Here is a 22,093-nt window from a genome sequence, read left to right on the forward strand (position 1 = left end):
CTTATTAAGAATCATTTAATAATGTACCATTTTGTACAGGAAATGCAATAATCTGAATTCAGACTTTTCATATTTATAAATCAAATATTAGAACACTTTAATCCCTTTTAAATGTTTCTTACCCAAGTTCAACCTTCTGTACAGGCTTCCAGGATAATGTTACTGTGCTCTTATAAGAAGGAGGAATATGGAAGAGATCCTGAAGAAACAAAAGGAAGAGATTTCTAACGTATCTGGTGGTATAGGAAGTGGTATTAAGGATAGGAAACAGGAAGACACATCTGTAATCTTAGGAAAGGAAAGTAATTCATCCCATTTGCTTTTGTGCTAATGACTAAAACAATAACCTAGGGAAAAAACTGCAAGAGGAAAGTAAACAAGGACAATTTTGTTTACAAATGACATATATTACCTAATTATTTTGTTAGGAATTTTGTGCACATCACTTAAGAAACTGCAGCTAACTTTTTTCAAATGTCATTTCAGGTTACAGGACAAAATATCAATCTTTATCAGCTTCAATCAAATCTCCAAGTGGTTTCTTTTGCACAGATGCAGTCACTAATGTGCTTTAAGGAAAATATAATGGTGCAATCTGCATTTGCTATTGCAGATTTTTTTTTTTTTTTTTGCTATTGCAGATTTTTAAGTGGTTCAATACTAGAACAAAACTAATGGTCTGGGTAATCATGTTTTTCTCCCCCTCAAATATCTATATATTACCAATAATGAAAAATCACATTATTTAAATACTAAATTATCAATATATGGTAATGCAAATATTTGCTAAATTTAAATACTGAAATAATTCAGAAGTGAAATAATCTAATCCTCATTATACCCTCAAAACTATGATGAATTTATATTTATCATTTTACCCTAATTTTTATATATAGGTAACATCTGATAAAAGTAAACTGAGTTTCTTTCACAGTTAGTATTTGTTTAAAGTATTCTAAACATTATCTTCAACTTTTATTTGTGGTATCAGTTCAAATAAAGTAAAATCTCATATTTTAATGTATTAATTCACCATTTCAAACTATGATTTATATTTAAGATTTGAAATAAATGGAGCCTATTATAAAAATTTTCTTTGAGGTGTGAGTCAGTTTTCCTCCCTCTTAAATGCCCTTTCCCTTTTCCTCTTGGCACTGATAATTCATCCCTTAATATCTCACTGTTTTCTCTGAAAAGTTCCCTTTCTCTTCCGATAAAAAGTAAGTATTCCATGGGCTTTTTACCAGACTACTTTTAAGACATACCACTGGCCCTGATTTTGTTACTGTCAGGCTTTGTGCTGTAAGTGTGACAAATATTTCTTTCTCCCACCTGGCTACAATACTGTTAACTTGTGACAATACCGTTAACCTATGATATCAAATGATGGGTTCTTTGTTGTGATTCCTTTTTTGTTCTTTCAGGTTATAATTTTTTGTTTAGGCTAATAGATACTTGAGGAGGGTGAACGGAACTGAAGCGTATGTATGGCTTAATGGTAAGGTACACCTTAGCCTACAGTGTAGAACACTCTCAATTTATTACATAGACAAATTAACAGAAAAGAGCATGGGACAACATGTCATGCACCACATAAGACTGTCCATTCTTAGTATAAGCGAAGCAGGGTTTTATTGGTCATTCAAAAGGAACCAATAGCGTTAAAACTACAAGAGCTTAAGTCAGTGAAATTTCTGAGTCTAATGTATCTGCTCCAATGCTGTCTGTCAGAATTGTGCGTGCCTCCCTTTGTTTACAGTATCTTCTGCAATAACATTTAAATAAATAAAACGAATTATAATAGCTACAAAAATGTTACTTGGTATTATAAAAGGTGTAAAGCTTTAAAAGGCCAAATGTATGCAACTTAATGGTATTTCTCCTTCACTAGACCGTTACGGACATATCCCTTGCACTAACTTTCTAGTTAGTTGGGATGGCTGAGTAAGAAAGGAAGACTTACCTTGATTAAAACATTAATATTATTTGTTATTTTCAATGCAACGACTTTAATCTTGTTCTGTAAAAGGGAAACAACATTAAATTAAAATGCCAGTAACTTTTATGATATATTTCTTTCCCATATAAAACTTCAATTCCACTTCTTTTTCAGAATCATTTCTACAGTTAGGAAATTCATTGGCTTGTATCTACAGCTAGTGCTTATTCCTATTTCTCAACTATTAATAAATGTAGCGATGGCAAAGACAGGAAATAATCTTTATCTTCCCTCAACAGGTTAGAACATTAAACTGTTAAATGCAGTTCACTTGAAAAACAAGTAAGGGACAGGTCATTGGCACCCATCAGTTGTTTTAAAATAAATTAGTTTATGTTACAGAAAGACACAATGAAACTTAAAATATTTCATTAGGACTAGGATGAAGTAGGATGAAGATTGATCAAAATAGATGAGATCAGGGAAAACCAAAGATCCCAACATAAACACAAGATATAGTTTGGTACAGAATTAGTAGTTTAATACTTTTAATTTTAATGTAAACTAATGTTTGGGTTTCAAAAAGGTAAAATTTTAAAATGTCACAATTGCTAAACAAATATTTAAACAAAATGTGCTGCTAATGAGACCCCAGTGAAAGATCAGTATGTATCAAAGTGTGGTAAAAAACACTGTTCACAAACCTTGGAAACATTCAAGACATTTCAACAATGGTAGAAGTTTCCTAGATAACTTAGCATATAGCTAAATATGCAGTCTTCTAATACTGTATCTTCAACCTTTTGACTTAAAATCATTGGTTCAAATAAAGTTGAATGGTACACTTCAATATATGAATTCAGTGTGAATTTGTAATGAATGGTGGCTATTATAAAAATTTCCTAACGAGATATAAGCCAGTATTCTCACCTCATCTGTTTTTAAGGCCTCGCCTGTTTTGCCTTGGAGAGCCAAGCGGAGTTGTCTGATGTAAACCTGCAGGCCCCGTGCAAAGTACTGCAGCCTAAATGCAGAAGTGTTTATTAATGAACAAATCATCACTGCAACTGTTTTAAAATCGAAGAAAACTACAGCCTTTACCAATAAAGAGTGAACTTTGAGGGGACTTCCTTTTAATTATCAATGTATGATCATAAGAGATACACAAATAAGTAAAATAAAAGTAGTTTTTGTCAAAAATTGAAAGAAATCCACACTCAACCTGGCAATGGAAACACTTTTGGAACTGGGTTAAGGAAACTTGTTACATTAACCTGCAAGGTTAACCTAAGTTAGAAACAACCCAGAACCATGGGTTAGAATCAGGTGGCCTGGAGTCTTCTCTTCCACTAGTCAAGTGAAGCTCAAGTGACAGACACAAGTCACTTAATCTGTGTTTATCTGCTAACAAGGGACGGTGTTTGACCCATTTGCACCTTAGGGTCCAGTTTAAAAATAAAACAAAATTTTGCAAAGGATGTTGAGTAATCTTTTTTTCAAATTTGTTTCCAGGTAGTATGTGTGGAAAAGTGCTACCATAACTCCAGCCTGCCGCCTTCCAGAAATTCTGCTTAACAATGTGGCATCACTGTTTTTTTTTTCACTTTCAGAGTAATTTCCTAAGATGTTTGCTTCTGGTCAAATGTTTCAGCAAGTAATAAACCTCTGCCTTACCAAAGCATAGAGGACAATAACAGATGATACAGTAGCTTAAGATGAGAATTTATTAACAATGATTTAATACAAAGTATCTTCCTGAGAAACAACTTAAATTGATTTCTCCAGTGCTGCTCCTCCAGCCACACTATAACATAATAAAAACCCTATAAGATATTAAGAGCAGCTGCAGCTGCTAAGTCGCTTCAGTCGTGTCCGACTCTGTGTGACCCCATAGACAGCAGCCCACCAGGCTCCCCCGTCCCTGGGATTCTTCAGGCAAGAACACTGGAGTGGGTTGCCATTGCCTTCTCCGATTAAGAGCAGTTATAGTTTACCAAATACCCAGTATATGCCAGGCACTGTGCTTAAAGTTTTTCATTACTGTCATTTAATTCTCTATAAGGTAGATGCTGCTGCTGCTGAGTCACTTCTGTCGTGTCTGACTCTGTGCAACCCATAGACGGCAGCCCACCAGGATGCCCCGTCCCTGGGATTCTCCAGGCAAGAACACTGGAGTGGGTTGCCATTTCCTTCTCCAATGCATGAAAGTGAAAAGAGAAAGTGAAGTCGCTCAGTCGTGTCCGACCCTCAGCGACTCCATGGACTGCAGCCTTCCAGGCTCCTCCATCCATGGGATTTTCCAGGCAAGTACCAGAGTACCAGAGTGAGGTGCCACTGCCTTCTCCGAAGTAGATGCATCTATAAATTAGTATCTATAAATTTAACAGTTGAGGACAATTTGATTCTCACAACTCTGTAAGGCAGGTGCTGTTATCTATAAAGAACAGCTGAGGACAATCTGAGGTGTTAGGTCAGAGAACCAGCCCAATATCTATCCTAAAGCCAGCGAGGAGAGCCAGAGTGCACTTCTGTAAAAGGCTGTCTTCTGCCAAGCGTTTGTCATGCCACCACAGTTGTATACACTCCTGTTTTGTGGCTCTTGCATTCTTTTGCATTGTAGTGAGAAAGGGTGGGGAAAAAGCTCTTGCAAAATGAAAACAAAACCAAGGCAGCCTCAAGATAGCATTCACCTTTATCAAGGACTGGGGCACTGCAATCATATATCACCTGATTTTGAAATCTTTGAGCTTTTCTGCATTCAGCTTAGCTGTTAAGAAATCTGGAAGTTTTCGGCCCAACTGGTGAAAGCTATACAACAAACATTCCACATAACTGAACTGCAGCTTGGGTTCTTCATTACCAGCATTCTCCCCATTTTCTGCTTCTTCTGGAGGGAGAGGCATGTACTCCTAAGAGATGAAAATACAAGAGATATAGGAGATCTGCTCTAGACACTCTAATTATAAAACATATACTCAAGTAATTATAGGACACACTTTTAAGACACGAAACATTAAAAACTACCAAGATAGGAAATTTACATAAGATATCCCTTTTACATTTTGGATCAATGACCCAACTGGTCAACATTCCATATTAACCTATAGTATAGCTGTTGCTGCTACTGACGACGAGAGTAGCCAACCCAGCACTAGGCAGATGAAGGGACTGAAGTTCTGAGAACCTAGGTAAAAAACAAGCTGAAGAGTCAGGATTCAATCTAGGTTTGGCAACAAAAGCTGATGCTCCTAAAATAGTATTCTTAAAAAGTTTTTTAAAAAACTGAAAAAAGAGTTATAGTATGATCCAGAAATTCTACTCCTGGGCAAATATCCAGAGAAAACTAATTCAGAAAGATACATGCACTCCAATGTTCACAGCACTATTTACAATAGCCAAGGTATGGAAGCAACCTAATGTGCATCAACAGGTAAACAGACAGGATGTGGAGCATCTATGCACACACACACTGCAGCACTACTCAGCCATGAAAACGGGTGAGGCAGTGCCATTTGCAGCCACAGGGGTGGACCTAGAGATTATTATACTGAGCCAAGTATGTAAGAGAAAAACAAAAAAGAGTGTAAGATATATATCTCTTATGAAATTCCTAGAAGAAAACATAGGAATAAAGCTCCTCGACCTGGGTCATGGTAATAATGATTTTTTGGATATGACACCTAAACTGTAAGCCACAAAATAAAAACCAATTATGACATAATGACTTTACTTCTAGGCTGTTAAAGCTATTTGGCCCTGGGCAGTAATGGCGATGGTGCTCTGGAGAAAACAGTTAGAATATTTTGATGAAAAAATAGTAGAAAAACTTACTATATAAATCTTGTATTATATTTTGTCTAAAGCATCAACAACAGAAGAAATGCAAAAGACTAAAACAGATTAAAAAAAAAAAAAGTAGACAATTTTGTGGCCTGAGCAGCTAAGAACACTCATTAGGATTATTACCTAAATCACTTCAAAATTTGGCTCTGCATAATCTGTAAATACTATACTACTAAACTTTGGGATGCTATACTGACTATGCCATAAGGAAAGAAAAAAATTCTTACCAATAACTTATCAAATAGTTTCCTTAAATTTGTTTCTAGCTTTTCCATGTCACCACAAAATGAACTCATTTCAGCCAAGAGTTTTAATACCTAAAACACACAATTTACTGTTATTAGCATTCTTTTCTTTGAATGAGCAAGGGTTGTAAGATAATATTCTAGGTAACTATTTAAGATTGCTTATTTTTCAAATAGGCTTTTACAGAACATAATGTTTGAACTGGAAAAAAAAAAAGATGCAGCTCTGTTTTACTTTGAGGAAACTGAAGGTCGGAGAGAGAATGTAACTTGGCAAAGTCACAATATATGAGTGGCAGTGCAGACCCTGAAACCCTGATCTCATGGCTCTCAATATGCCTGTGGGAATAAGTAAGGAAAGGAACACACACGACAGTCTCTGCTACAGGACAACAACATACAAGGAAGAGACGACCAGCAATATTCACTGCTAATATTTAGGCTGGGCCTCCTGGGCTATCAAACTCAGTCTCTGCATACTATCAAAGTATCAGTAACCGCCACTGTTCCTGAGGTTCATCTCTGCTTTACTCAATCCCAGTCTGGTAAGTCACACCCAGGACATGTGAAGCAAACCACAGTTTAATTGCACAGTGAGACTCTCCTCTCTCCTAAGGACCTATGAGGAAATGGCATATTTCCATATTTCAGTTCAACTAAACAAACATTATCAGGTGCTTTTCAGAATCAGGCTCTACATTAGATTTTGGAGATTCCAAGAGGAATAAGGTTAAATTGGGAGAAAGAAGTAAAGTATTTTTATATGCTCTGAAAAAATGTGTATGTACATTACAATTGATATAGAAGGGAGAGAGGGTAGTCAATTCTATTGGAGAAGGGATAAACGACATTTTGTGTGAATCTAATTAAACCTGGCTCTATCAGTTACAGAGATAGGAACTGTCATGACTGAACAATGTATTTAAAAGCATTAAGGCTACAAAGGTAGAGAATGACTATAATGAAAACTACAGGCATTGCTTTCCCACTGCAGCAAACTTTCAATGAATCCATAAAGCATTTCCATGTAATTAATCCTGGGACAGGTTATTAGCTAGCCACCACCAGGCCTTAAATCTCTTAGCAATCAGATCAAGTTAGTGGTTTACATTTAGGTTGAAATATGGCAATGCCTTTTCAGTGCTAAAGCCAGAAATTTTCTCTTACCTCCAACTGTATATCAAGACCTTCCACTGGGGTAGTCAAGGAACTGAGGTTAGGGAGAACTTGCTCACAGAAATAAGTCACAAACCTTGTGGAATGAACATTTTTCTGTAAAAATCCAAAGAATACTGAATTGTCAAAAAAATAAATACATATTCTCTCAAATATAATAGTCGAATGTCAATCAACAAATGCTCAGTATCAAAGCATCAAGTACTACAGCTAAAATACAATGGGAGAGCATATCCCAGAGCATCTCATAAATAACCTCAACAGACAGCATATACTTAGTTGCAAAGTAACCTGGAGCATGGGACTTAAAATTCTCAAGACTTTTCAAAAGTCTCTAGGCAAGACTTTAAAGAAACTTCTTGCTGCTTTGGGCTCTTCACCTAGGCCTGCATAAAACAAATGACTGCTCCACTGTGTTAATACTTTTATGCAGAGCTTTGAGGAGAATGGTCAAGTGTACATCTACACAATTACAAGCCAATAGCATAATCAAAATACTAGCTATATAGAACAAAGAGCTCACAGAGAAGAGGGGTACCGCCTGCCGAGTGCACTGTAAAAGCCTGTCCACACAGTCAGGGTCCGAGGGGTTGAAGGTTTGTTCCAGGTCAGCCTGTTCAGCCACCAACTCGACCAGTTGCTGCCTTCCACTCACTGTCTGTAAGCTTTTTAACCCAGACAGTATCTTCATGAACAGAACAAATTCTTCACCGGTCACATCTTCTAGCACCTGGAAAGAGACCATTCAGAATAGTTATTAGTATCTTTATCACTTGAATGGAAAAGAAAGAACAGTATTGAAACTGCACAGCAAATTCGTTGTGCAGAAGTCAGTTTGCTGCTCATATCTCTGAAACACTGAAGAGAGAACAACTTCAAGCTTCAGTCGACTTAGCTTCAGAATAAGCCATGCACTCTCAATGGTGCACTATATTGTTTCCAAGGGGACAACACTTGGTTCTCGGGAAATTTTACTCTTTTTTTATGTCTAAAGCACAGATGTACATATAGTACATAAACAGATATACAGTATATCTGCAGTGTTAAAAATTTCATGGGAGAGTGGCTAAGGATACTCTCTAAATCTAAAATATCTAAAAAGGCTCTTCAGGGGCTGATAGCAGGAAAAAAAAAAATCATGAAAATCTGGCAATAAACTGTTAAATCAGATTCAGTTCCTTATATTTAAAAACAGCCTCATTCACATTAACATGGTAATTACACACAAAACAGGAAATGTGAAATTCTCTCAGTTGTGTTCAACTCTTTACAGTGTGGAACTCTCCAGGCCAGAATACTGGAGTGGGTAGCCTTTCCTTTCTCCAGGGGATCTTCCCAACCCAGGGATTGAACCCAGGTCTCCTGCATTGCAGGTGGATTCTTTACCAGCTGAGACACAAGGGAAGCACAAACAAAACAGGAGACCATGCAAATTTTCAGTCCTCTGTATCAGTGGGTCTAAACCTTTCTGTTCACTGACCAAAGGAGCAAGCAATCATGACATATCCCACCAGACACAAAAGTGAAATACGCAGCTCCTTTCTCTCTCACTGAAGAAATCTTGCCAATAAGCAAGTGAGTGGTGCCATTAGAGACAACACTGAATTTTCCTGAACACATAAAAATAAACTATTCCCAAAGTTTGGTGCTGTTTGAACGAAAAGTTAATTGTGGCACACCTTTCAAATCTTAGCAACCGTAACTCTGCTAGTGCTGGGTGCACAGACAAATAAGCATGGTCTCCTGAGCTTATAGTGTCATGGGACAGTATAAAGCAACAGGTCATTTCAAGGTGATTTCATTTCCATTTTGAAATGATTCAGAATCCTATGGCTGAATATCCTAAAATTAGGGAGACAGGTGGGAAATAAGTAAAATTTCCTGAAGGAAATGTTTCATTCAGAGACCTGATGAATGCATAGATTTTGAGGATAATACCACAAAGGATTTATATGTGATCAAACCCTTTAATCTTTGGCCACCTCATGGGAAGAGCTGACTCACTGGAAAAGACTCTGATGCTGGGAGGGGTTGGGGGCAGGAGGAGAAGGGGACGACAGAGGATGAGATGGCTGGATGGCATCACTGACTCGATGGACATGAGTTTGAGTGAACTCCAGGAGTTGGTGATGGACAGGGAGGCCTGGCATGCTGCGATTCATGGGGTCGCAAAGAGTCGGACAGGACTGAGCGACTGAACTGAACTGAAACCCTTTAAAGTAACACAGTGATTCATCATTACAAGTGTTGCTGTTGTTGTTCAGTCACTAAGTCATGTCTGACTCTTTGCAACCCCATGGACTGCAGCAGGTCAGGCCTCTGTGTCCCTTACCATCTCCCGGAGTTCGCCCAGGTTCATGTTCATTGATTGGTGATGCCATCCAACCATCTCATCCTCTACCGCCCCCTTCTCCTTTTATCTTCTCCACTTCCCATTAAAGTGACCAAAGTGCAAAATACAACAGAAGAAAATCCTGAAGTTCTACAATGGTTCTTATGGGACATATGCTCTTATAAACAAGCTACGTATAGCACTGATGAACAGTGCTAAAATCAACTATGTTCCTGTGCATTAGAGAAGTTCACTAAGAGATAACGGAAGCTTACCTTTTTGGATTCAGTTAGTATAAGTTCCTCTACTTCCTTTGTTAAGACTTCATCTGGTAAAGTCTTAAGTTTTGTAGAAAGGAATTTAATTGCTCGTTCTCTAACAATGTCCTCTCCTTGAAGTATTTGGCTGAACAAGCCACCTAAAGTCCCTGCAAAACAAAATAGTTGCATCCAGAAGTCAATTCTATATAGGAATGACATCCTTCAAGTTAATTTGAATTACAGCATTTCTTTTCAAGTGAATTAATATACATCATGAATATCACTGATACTGGTTAAACCAGTCTAAAATTTCTACAGTCTCAACCATAAGATGATCATATACTTTGTTCATGGACTCAGAATCAGCTTCAGCATGACATTCCTTTTTTATCATTATTAATAGTAAATAAGCCCAGGTATTTTTGGATGAATTTTTTCAAGTGGGAAACAGAGTTTTTCCAACGTATTTCTAAGGGAAAAGTTTGGTCTATTTTTAAAATTATTTCTTCTGGTTTTCTGAGTCATCTTGACTCAACAGCTTGAGCTAAGCTGCTTTTTTGTCCCCTGAGAACACTTAGAATTTTTATGAAACAGATGTCTGGGTGAATCCCAGACTTTACCCTTAATGAGAAATGCCAAACTCCTCAATTTGTTAGGACATCAAACACAATTCAGAACAAGAAGTGGCCTTACCTTTTGCATCCATCTTAAATATACTTAGGAGGGCGTTGTTCACTAAGTTAAATTCTGCAGAGTCATCTGGATAGAGAGAAAGAGGTACAGTGTATAATCTGCTTCATTTTCAAACTTAAGACTCAACACAGTTTGTCACAGATTACACTGAGAGGAGACGTAAACTAAGCATTTATCTCAGGTACCAAGAAAACACATCTTTCCTGGAAGGGTAGAGACCCTGATCCAGTGTACCTGGCAAGCGCTGATGCTAAGATCATAAGATGGTACAGTTAAGAAACTACAGGAAGCTGGGGGTGACAGATCACAATGCATCAAAATCCCCCAAAGCATCCAGTCATTATACCTTCACAAACAGAATTCAAAACAAAACTAGAAATCAGACAGTCATAAGTCATTAAGCTTCAAACTAACTGTATGAAAAAAGAATTTAAATTTCTATCAAAGGCAAATCTTCAGGGGGGGGGAAAAAAAAGAATATTTCAGAGAAGTTACATTTAGATAAAAGGGTAATAATAAAATTCCTTACCTGTTTGCAAAAGTTGGGTTAGTATATCTGCCACTCGGGGGAGATTTTCTCCAGTGGCAAACTGAGGCAGCTCTTTAATTGCTTGACGTCGAATCTGAACATAATTTCAAATAAAAAATTTACCAAATACTACCATGAATAAAAACAACAACCTCGACCTTTAAAGAGGACAAAAAGCACGAGAGAAACTGTAATAACCGGCATATGCGCCACAAAAATATATAACATGAGATTTTCAGTTTTAGAAATAATTTATTCCACTTTAATATTCAAGCTTCACAGAATATGAAACAAAATGCGGTGGAAAGGGACATTAAATACAATTATCTGACTCGAGTAGACAGACTTGAGATTATAAACAGTCTATATGTTGACTATATACAATTGTTGGGTTTTTACTACCTACCTGTGGGCACACCATACCGTATCCCTCAAGAATGGCTGCAGTGGCCAAGGTCATAGCTAGTAACGACTTACTTTAGGATGTTCAGTATGCAAATTTGTGGATATATTCTGTGTACATAATTCCAAATACAGGATCTTGGCTTATTTAGTTTAATATAAAAATTCAAATTTTGCACAAAATGTTGATGATTCACTACTTTCATTTGAAAAGCCAGGGGCTAATAGTCGAAAATTCTTAGCAACTTGTATCAGCAGCCAGAAATGCTAATGCTTAATTCTGTTCCAAGGAAAAACTACTCCTTTTTATTCCAGTAATAACATACAATTATTTCACAGTTCAATTATTTTTCTGCTATGAAAAATATTTAGGGGTGTTGAAACTATATTTTATGCTGCAATGCTATTATTATTTTAAATATCCAAGAAAGCATAAGTTGACTACAAGCTAAAGCTAGTCTGATTTCACATGTACGCTGCCTAACAATCTACGAAAAAGATGTGAGCCACAACTGTTTTCAACAGTGGATAATAAATAAGCAAAACGAAGTATTTTGCATGCATTTTTCACAACTGAAAGGTGGAGAAAGAGCTGACACGTTTTCTCACATGCAGACTGAAGCCCTGGGATGCTGTCCCACCAGACCAGACCCGACGGCAGTATTTTATCATGCACTAATAGGCCTGGTACTTCAGTTACATTAGCTACACAGAGAAAATGTCTGAAAGTGGCAAAAGCAACACCTGAAAACTTGCTGAAAGTATCAACCATAAACGTACCGATACGTCTTCATCTTCACAGAGGTCTAACTGTGCATTGATAGCAGAATCAGCCAATTCTGGAAAATGCTTAAAGAATTTTGGAATAAACTGAGCTGCTAATCTTTTTTCCTTGGTACCACCTTTGACACCATCCAATATCACTTGATAAGCATCTTTATGCTGAAACAAAAGAATAAAGCAGAAAAGAAATACAATTTTGAAGAATGGCAAGTTAAACAAACTTCTTTGAGCTTGCTTTAAGTTAGTAAAATTTCACACAGGCTAAGAAATAGGGCTTACTTTGGGAGTTTTACTGCTTAAATTTAACACCTACCTTCCTACTATCTGCTCCCTGCCCTTCACATTATTCTTTGTCATTTGGGAAAGAGAGAAGAATGAATCTAATTTTATGTGGAAAAAAAAGGTTTGTTATGTACTAACACTTCTTCATTTGGTGATTAACTGTTCTTAGTCTTGTGACTGTATCGTGCTTTAAAATTTTGTAATAAACAGAATAAACACAACTGTACTCATCTCACACGCTAGCAAAGTAATGCTCGAAATTCTCCAAGCTAGGCTTCAATAGTATGTGAACTGAGAAATTCCAGATGTTCAAGCTGGATTTAGAAAAGGCAGAAGAACCACAGATCAAATTGCTGACATCTGTTGGATCATAGAAAATGCAAGACAATTCCAGAAAAACATCTACCTCTGCTTCACTGACTACACTAAAGCCTTTGACTGTGTGGATTGCAACAAACTGTGGGAAATTCTTTCAGAGATGGGAATACCAGACCACCTTACCTGCCTCCTGAGAAATCTGTATGCAGGTCAGGAAGCAACAGTTAGAACTGGACATGGAACAACAGACTGGCTCCAAACTGGGAAAGGAGTACGTCAATGCTGTATACTGTCACCCTGTTTATTTAACTTATATGCAGAGTACATTATGTGAAATGCTGGGCTGGATGAAGCACAAGCGGGAATCAAGATTGCCAGGAGAAATATCAATAACCTCAGATAGGCAGATGACACCACCCTTATGGCAGAAAGTGAAGAGGAACTAAAAAGCCTCTTAGTGAAAGTGAAAGAGTAGAGTGAAAAAGCTGGCATAACACTCAACATTCAAAAAACTAAGATCATGGCATTTGGTCCCATCACTTCATGCCAAATAGATGGGGAAACAATGGAAACAGTGACAGACTTTATATTTTTTGGGCTCCAAAATCACTGCAGATGGTGACTGCAGCCATTGAAATTAAAAGACACTTGCTCCTTGGAAGAAAAGCTATGACCAACCTAGATAGCATATTTAAAAAACAGAGACATTTACTTTGCCAACAAAGGTCCGTCTAGTCAAAGCTATGGTTTTTCCAGTAGTCATGTATGGATGTGAGAGTTGGACCATAAAGAAAGCTTAAGTGCAGAAGAACTGATGCTTTTGAACTGTGGTATTGGAGAAGACCCTTGAGAGTCTCTTGGACTGCAAGGCGATCGAACCAGTCCAGCCTAAAGGAAATCAGTCCTGAATATTCATTGGAAGGACTGATACTGAAGCTGAAGCTCCAATACTTTGGCCACCTGATGTGAAGAACTGACTCACTGGAAAAGACCCTGATGCTGGGAAAGACTGAAGGCGGGAAGAGAAGGGGACGACAGAGGATGAGACAGTTGGATGGCATCACCAACTGGATGGACATGAGTCTGAGTAAGCTCTGGGAGTTAGTGATGGACAGGGAAGCTTGGCGTGCTGCAGTCCATGGGTTGCAAAGAGTCTGACATGACTGAGCAACTGAACAGACTGAAGAAACACAATTCTCAAATAATTGTGTTACGTTTAGATATACTGATCTATTTTCAATGAGCACATTGCACAAGGTAGAATATATTCCTGAAATTAAGCAATAAGAGGAAAGTTAGGAAGCTTTATTTTGCCTCATGTTTTAGAATATAAAAATGGTAATTTGTTCTGCATGCCCAATGTCACATATTTAACTTTTCATTAAAATAATACATTCAAAGTTCGTTTGTTTCCTTTAAAAAAAAATTTCAGAAGTGCTTGCCCTCAGATACTCACAATATATGAAGAGTCAACAAATTCCCAGTCCCCGCTACACACTTGCCTCCAAACTAGCCCTTTTATTAATGGATCAAGTTGGGAAACAAAGCAATACGTATCGTGACTACAGAAAACTTTTAATTACTGGAAAACCTTAAACATACTACTAAACCAAATATGTACACAGCATTGTATTTACTCTGTAAAAGGCAATCCTCTAAATGCTTTAGATAAGTTAAGTGGATGACTAAAGAACATCCAGTATATTACAGACTCAAGAGAAAAAAAAAGGCAGGATGCAAAGATATTTAGGTTCATTGGAATCTCAATTAAGGACACTATTTTAAAAAAAATAATCAGAAATAAAGTGTTTTATGTATCAAAAGGCTATGGTCACAATTAGATCTTTGAACGGTACAGATTTTAATATATGCATATTTACTAGATTAATGACAACTCCTCCTATCTTAAAAATTAATACCAACCCCTAAATAACAGAAATTTCTGTGAATAAGGACAGCTTCCTCATGAAATGCAGACACAAAATCAGCCTTCAGGAATTACTACTTCAAAAGTATATTACCCACTTTTTAGTGCAAAGGTTCAAAAAATATCATGGCTGACTTCTCTGCCACTTAACACTTCTGTAGCTTGCTCCATAGCTTCTGAAAAGTGAAAACGTTAGTCGCTCAGTGTGAAAGTGAAAGTGTTAGGTGCTCAGTCATGTCCGACTCTTTGACACTGCATGGACTGCCAGACTCCTCTGTCTATGGGATTTCCCAGGCAAGAATACTGGAGTGGGTTGCTATTCCCTTCTTCAGGGGATCTTCCTGACCCAGGGAGCCAACCCAGGTCTCCTGCACTGCAGTCGGATTCTTTATTGTTTGAAAGTAAAAGCTTCCCACCAGGGAAGCCCTCAGTAGACGTCATAAAATCCAAGTCTGGAGCCATCTGACATCCTTACTTTTTGCAGAGTTATCAGTCCAATTTCCTTTAACTTGAATTTCAAGCTTAACTTAGAAAGACCTTTGAATTGTCTAAAATTCACTGTCTAGAAGTAAATGAAGAATTCCTGCTTGAAACAACCCATCCCCCTACCAAGGAAAAAAAATCTGGAATAGAACAAAAAGGGATCACCAGCAACATCTGCTGAAAGCCTACAAGGGGCTGTGGAATGCCTTGTGTATTGTGTGGAATGCCTCACAGTAATCCTGTGAGTTAGGTGTTACTACTATCCCTATTTTTCAGATGAGAAAACCACCAAGGCTCAGAAAAGGGAAATAATTTGTCCAGAACCACACAGTAGGTTAAGTAGCAGATCCAGGACCCAAACATAGTTCTGATGGGTTTTTAAGTCATGATCTGTGTCTAATACCAAGCTTCTTTAATTGGAATCTTTCAAATTAGTATTCTGAGATCTTAATTAACAAAAGAGGAGAGAAAGAAAAGTTTGCCAGATCCAGGGTTGTCAAAGGTAATTTGAGTCCTAAATACAGGCTTCACACAAGCATGTAAACGGGAACGTATTATCCTAAACATAAGACCTTTGGAAAGTTAAGACATTTTAACATCGTTAAACTACCATTAATAGTCATCAGTTTTATCAAATAATTTCACAGACATTATTAACAGACTTTAATTATCCTTTATGAAATGCAAAATAAAATTATATTCTCTTTGCCAGCTTTTTAAGTTATCTGCTTTTCAACTGAAGTATACGGACAAGACTTTTGAATAGAAATCTCCCTCAAGTAGTTACTACTTCTGGTTTTCAAAGAAGACACAAGATGTAAGTGATATTTTCAGTGATCACAGTGATTCTTTAACAGGTAGGTGTGTAAACACAATAAAATGTTTCACATACTACACAGCACTGTGCACTTTCCTTTCCCAACAGTTGTATATTTTAGCTAGATAAATGATTTATCATCCTAATAAAAGGCTTTAATTGTAAACATTTTTAATACATTTCTAAAACTATATCTGTGATTTTAATATCTAATAAAAAGAGCAAATGCAAAAGAAATCATTAAGATATTTTCAAGTAAAAAAGTTACAATTTGATTCGCATTTAGTAGACACATTCTAAAAGAAAAAGTGAAATCACAACTAATAAGTAGCCAGTGATGTGCAAAGTAAAGCTATTACTTTAGAGAAGAAAGGATGCAGTTCCAACAAATTTCTCAAGTATGACATAAAAAGAAGATGGATGAACTAAGCTGTATTCTTTCCTTCCTTAGACTCAATTAAACTTAGTTTGTGTGTTAAACTGTTAACACTTCTACATATTTTTGAGGGATTATGAACTTGGTTGGTCTTTGATTTTAGCTTAAGCATGCCAGAAAAAAGTACCAAAAGAATGCTATATCATGAAACATAAGTCAGTAAAGTTTATACTCTTCTACCCTTAGAGCCAATACACTCCTGTGTAAGAGAATACAAGAGAAATCAGAGTTTAGGTGTTATATTGGTCAGATCTTACCGCAGTCTAACTGCCAAAATCCCTTAATAGGTGTTTGGTTTTTCTTTAAGTTTTTCTTTTTTTTTTTTTTTTTAGTTTTTCTTGACTACATAACATAAAATTAAATATTTACATCTTAAAATTAAGTACACTCATAAAAAGTTGAGACAAAATCTAATGATGGGCCACAGCATGTGCTTTTATGGCCTGTTGGGAACCAGGAAAAGGGCTGAGAGAGGGCTAAGGAACACAGCAGAGGAAGGAGACCTGCCTAAGGAGTGGCAGAGGCAGAGCGGGAGAAAGGGGGCCGAGCAAGGAGGTTACAAGAGGAGAGACGACAGAAGGACTGCAAGTTTTGAGGTATTAAATAATGCTTCACTTAGAATTTATGACCTGCAGTTTGCTTCTTAGAACATACATGTTCACAGTTTAAATATGTCTGAGTATGTGTGTATAAGGTTCCCTTCTTCATTCAAGAGAGACTCCCTGAAAACAAGGGTTATGTGGTAAATATGTACCTGTTCCTTCCTTGACTGTATTTCTTCAAATGTTCTACTGAAGGGCATGGGACAAGGCAAGGAGAGAAACAAAAAAATAAAAGAATTTAACTCTGGGCAGCCCCCTCAGTGGCAGCTCCCTGAGCAACTGTGGAATTCACCTCTTTGAAAAAGGGTGAAAATCAAAATAAAGTTACAAGGAAGTTCTAGACTAAGAAACTCAAACATGGTTTCAAAAGTGTCCAGAGAAGTGTGTGTTAGTTGCTCAGTCGTGTCAGACTTTTTGCGACCGCATACACTGTTCATGGAATTTTCCAGGCAGGAACACTGGAGTGGGTTGCCATTCCCTTCTCCAGAGGATCTTCCAGACCCAAGGATTGAACCCAGGTCTCCTGCATTGCAGATGGATTCTCTACCATCTGAGCCACCAGGATAGTCCAGAGAGGTGCCTGCCAGAAAATTCAAACTCTCTACTGTAAATCTTCTAAGGTAACATGAAAATCTGGCTTAGGTACATTAAGAATGTAAATATTTTTTCCTCTCCTTAAAAAATCATGAATGGTGTCCCTTCTGTTAAGTTGGCTGTTGCTTTCAATTAAAATTTGTAAGCAGTATCTTGAAGCCCAATACACTTTTCTTTAGTGAGCAGTTTTAGGAATTTTCTCTAAAAGGGAAGCATTATTACACAATAGAGCAGAATTAGTTGGCATTATGGTTTAGGCCAGCTTCAGTTCTACCAGAATTTACAGTCTGAGGCTCAGCAAATCATGACACTTTACTACACAGAGGTCTTTTATCTTATTTAGTTGTTTGACACTTGACATCACAGTGTCATGAAGGTACTGATGTCCTATCACTTAAAAGAACTATGCTAAAACCTCACTGTCCAGCAGAGTGGCTGGTGGGCTTCCCAGGTGGCTCAGCAGTAAAGAATCACCTGCCAAGCAGGAGACGCGGTTTCCATTCACGGGTCAGGAAGCTCCTCTGGAGAAGGAAATGGCAACTGACTCCAGTATTCTTCCCTGAGAAATCCTTCGGACAGAGGAGCCTGGTGGGCTACAGTCCACGGGGTCACAAAGAATTGGATGTGACTTAGTGACTAAATCAACAACGGTGTTTGGTACATGATAGGCACTCAAAAAAGATACTGAATAAATGACATGCAGGTCCTCATTCAAATCTGCGTGAAAGGCGGCCCTCCTGTTTTTCACAAACTTCTGTCTCCTAAGCACTCTTCCTAAATTAAAAGCAGATTTCTTCTGAGAAACATTACTGACCTCTTGAGGAAGAACTCTCAACCTAAGCTGGTAGATTTATAACTAAAGATGACATAAGAGGAAAATCTGAACAACTCTCAAATTCATAGAATAGGAAAACTCCAGTTTGGCTTCTGTTTTCTCTAACATACTCTAAGTAGGTGACTGTCCAGCGAAAAATGAGGGTTGGGGTACAGGACAGCACTGGGTTCTTGGGAAGAATCCTGAATCACCTCTTTGGGAGAGCAGCGTATACAACTGACTTGAGAATCACTGTTCTATCTTTTGTCCCCCATCCCCTCTGCAATGAAGTCAATTTTAGGCAGAACAATTTGCTACACTCTTCCCTAACTCAGTCATAATGAACAAGAACATCTTCACTTACTAGTTCCCTTGAGGAACAAGGACAACAAAAGCTCAAACTGAGTGACCATGCAAGTTTTCCCCACCCTGCCTCAATGGGCAGAAAATGTTTCCTTCACAGCTGACTTAACACACACACACCCTATAAACATCCACAACAGACTATCAGTAAGTATTTCTCATCGATGACATCAAAATTCTCTACTAAAGTGGAAATGTGTAGGAAAGAAAAATCAACTGATACTTGAAACTGGTATATTCACAATTCTAGATTAAGCTAAATATGGTCCCAAATTAAGTTTTTTGTTCAGCTCACAACGATTCAACCTGAATTATACATCTCTTTACTCTTTCTCTTAAAGAGATGGGAATACCAGACCACTTTACCTGCCTCCTGAGAGACAGGTCAGGAAGCAACAGTCAGAACCGCACATGGAACAATGGACTGGTTCCAAATTGGGAAAGGAGTATGTCAAGGCTGTATATTGTCACCCTGATGATTTAACCTATATGCAGAGTATATCATGTGAAATGCTGGGTTGGATGAAGCACAAGCTGAAATCAAGATTGCCAGGAGAAATATCAGAAACCTCAGATATGCAGAGGACATCACCCTTATGGCGGAAAGCGAAGAGGAACTAAAGAGCCCCTTGATGAAAGTGAAAGAGGAGAGTGAAAAAGCTGGCTTAACACTCAACATCCAAAAAACTAAGATCATGGCATTTGGTACCATCACTTCATGGCAAACAGATGGGGAAACAATGACAGAGTTTATTTTCTTGGGCTCCAATATCACTGCAGATGGTGACTGCAGCCATGAAATTAAAAGATGCTTGCTCCTTGGAAGAAAAGCTACGACCAGCCTAGACAGCATATTAAAAAGCACAGACATTACTTAGCCAACAAAGGTCTGTCTAGTCAAAGCTATGGTTTTTCTAGTAGTCATGTATGGATGTGAGAGTTGGACCATAAAGAAAGCTAAGCACAGAAGAACTGATGCTTTTAAACTGTGGTGTTGGAGAAGACCCTTGAGAGTCTCTCAGACTGCAAGGTGATCTAACCAGTCAATCCTAAAGGAAATCAGTCCTGAATATTCATTGGAAGGACTGATGCTGAAGTTGAAGTTCCAATACTCTGGCCACCTGATGTGAAGAACTGACTCACTGGAAAAGACCCTGATGCTGGGAAAGATTGAAGGCGGGAGGAGAAAGGGATGACAGAGGATGAGATGGCTGGACGGCATCATCGACTGGATGGACATGAGTTTGAGTAGGCTCTGAGAGTTGGTGATGGACAGGGAAGCATGGTGTGCTGCAGTCCATGGGTTGCAAAGAGTCGGACACGACAGAGCATCTGAACTGAACTGAATTACACATGTTCAGAAAAAAAGGATGGGAGATGTACAGCCACAGCTTTGCTAATGTTATCAGTCTCTAGGATCTCCCACTTCCTACTGCTTTGGGATGGGTAAGCAGGAGAATCAAATGACGTTTTAAGCCCTGAAAAGATACAGCATGGGATTTCTAACAGTGATGGAGATTATGTCGGGGAGAGACTGGTTCTTTTACCAAGAAAACACACCACCACTTTATCAACTCCTCAAGTTCAATGGACTCTAGCACTTGAAGGCTCACAAAGAAGCAGCGGCTCGGAGGGCCGATTCAGCACTGCTGAAGTTGTGTCTGGGCAAACCCTTTAGGGAACTCTTGCCAGACAACTCTATTTAAAGCTGCACACCACCCCCTTACCCCCGCGCGCGGCCCTGTTATATTTTCTTCACACTTTCCACGGGGTGTGTGAGTGTGTGTGTGGTGGGTGGGGCGGGAGGGAAGCATCTAACTTTCTTATTTATCCCTGCTCTCCCTCACTAAAGATGCGTCCTGGGAGAGCACGGGTCTGTCTTTCTCGTACTTCCGGCGGCAGAACCTGGTTCCTGGCAGGCGCTCATCGAATAGGCTAAATAACGAAATCATAAGCCCTCATTAAAGTCTAGACGTAACGGCCCCTTCGGTATTTCACAAACTTCTGTCTCCCAAGAGCTCTTCCTAAATTAACTGCAGATTTTTGCCTCGAGAAAGGCGTTTCTGAACTCACAATTTAATCGTCCAAGGGATTGAGCGCCACCGAAAAGGAGAAGGACTTCAAAGGACCCTGGAGGACAAGGATCAGGGGAGACTGAACTGGGGGTGGGGTGGGGTGCTGAAAAAGCTGAATTAGGAAACGGTGAGAAAAGGCTGACCACGGGAGGCAGAGGAGCCTGGGACGCGGGGACCGCACTCCGGCTGGTGAAGCCCGGATCTGCACTCCCGGGAGGGGCTCACCCCGACGAAAACAGCCCGGGCGGCCAGGAGCTCGCGGGCGGGCGAAGCAGCAGCCCCCGCCGGGCCCGGGGAGCGCTTTCGAGGCCGCGGAACGCCGGGCCCGCAGGCCGCTGGGTTACTCACTTGGCCCACTTGCTCCGTGGCATCGGCTAAGATGCCGTAGTTGCGGTAAAGCTCCTCCACGGTCGGCATGGTGAACGACAAGCCCGGGGCCCGCTCCTGCTGTCCTCGTCGTCGTCGTCGCCGGCGCCCCCGCCGCCGCCGAAGTTCTCCAAGCCTGCGACCCGCACTACTCCGCCTCCAGCTGCCGCCAGTGCCGCCGCCAGTCACCGCGCACAGGGCGGCTCCTCCCCCAACGTCTACGTAAGGACGTGCGCGTCGGGAGCGGCCTTAGTTGCCGGCCAACGCGCCGTATGGGCTTTGGTCGCCCTCTAGCTCTGGGAGGTGCAAAAAGCCGCAAGGACGATTAGAGAAGCTTGTCGTTTTTTTTTTTTTTTTGGAAGGCTGGTGCCTGGAAAAACACCCTGATGCTGGCAAAGATTGAAGGCGGGAGGAGAAGGGGACGATAGAGGATGAGATGGTTGGATGGCATCACTGACTCGATGGACATGAGTTTGAGTAAGCTCCAGGAGTTGGTGTTGGACAGGGAAGCCTGGCGTGCTGAATGAAGTCCATGGGGTCGAAAAGACTGAGCGACTGAACTGAAGTGTGCCTGGCTAGCTTGGAGGGAAATACAAAGATGACTGCGTTTCTGCCCTTAAAGGATCTCAAGTTGGCCAGAAAAGTGATTTTACAGGGAGAAAAATAGAATGATGAATGAGAGTGCAAGATCCTCTATGGGAAGTCATAAACTACTTACAACGGATTCAAGGAAGATAACACAAATCTGTGGCAATGGATTCAGTGTTGTTTTTATTCTTTTTTAATTTTTTTTTTTTTTTTTAGCAAAAACCAC

At 39.2% G+C, this 22,093-nt stretch overlaps 1 protein-coding gene across 2 annotated transcripts in view; it reads right to left on the reverse strand.

Annotated features, from left to right (window-relative positions):
• Positions 1-21,486, reverse strand: part of API5 (apoptosis inhibitor 5) — a 28,206-nt gene extending 6,720 nt beyond the window's left edge. For both annotated transcript variants that reach the window (XM_006067225.4, XM_006067224.4), the window contains exons 1-12: positions 21,262-21,486; positions 12,200-12,361; positions 11,018-11,111; positions 10,489-10,554; positions 9,811-9,962; positions 7,727-7,933; positions 7,195-7,299; positions 6,010-6,099; positions 4,667-4,848; positions 2,870-2,963; positions 1,964-2,020; positions 123-199 (exon numbers count right to left, since the gene is read on the reverse strand). In XM_006067225.4, coding sequence (XP_006067287.1) covers positions 123-199; positions 1,964-2,020; positions 2,870-2,963; positions 4,667-4,848; positions 6,010-6,099; positions 7,195-7,299; positions 7,727-7,933; positions 9,811-9,962; positions 10,489-10,554; positions 11,018-11,111; positions 12,200-12,361; positions 21,262-21,330 — 1,355 coding nt within the window. In that variant the 5' untranslated portion in view covers positions 21,331-21,486. The remainder of the gene's footprint in view (positions 1-122; positions 200-1,963; positions 2,021-2,869; positions 2,964-4,666; positions 4,849-6,009; positions 6,100-7,194; positions 7,300-7,726; positions 7,934-9,810; positions 9,963-10,488; positions 10,555-11,017; positions 11,112-12,199; positions 12,362-21,261) is intronic.
• Positions 21,487-22,093: the final 607 nt, after the last annotated feature.

The sequence above is a fragment of the Bubalus bubalis genome, chromosome 16, assembly GCF_019923935.1.
Source record: "Bubalus bubalis isolate 160015118507 breed Murrah chromosome 16, NDDB_SH_1, whole genome shotgun sequence".
Taxonomy (NCBI): Eukaryota; Metazoa; Chordata; class Mammalia; order Artiodactyla; family Bovidae; genus Bubalus; species Bubalus bubalis.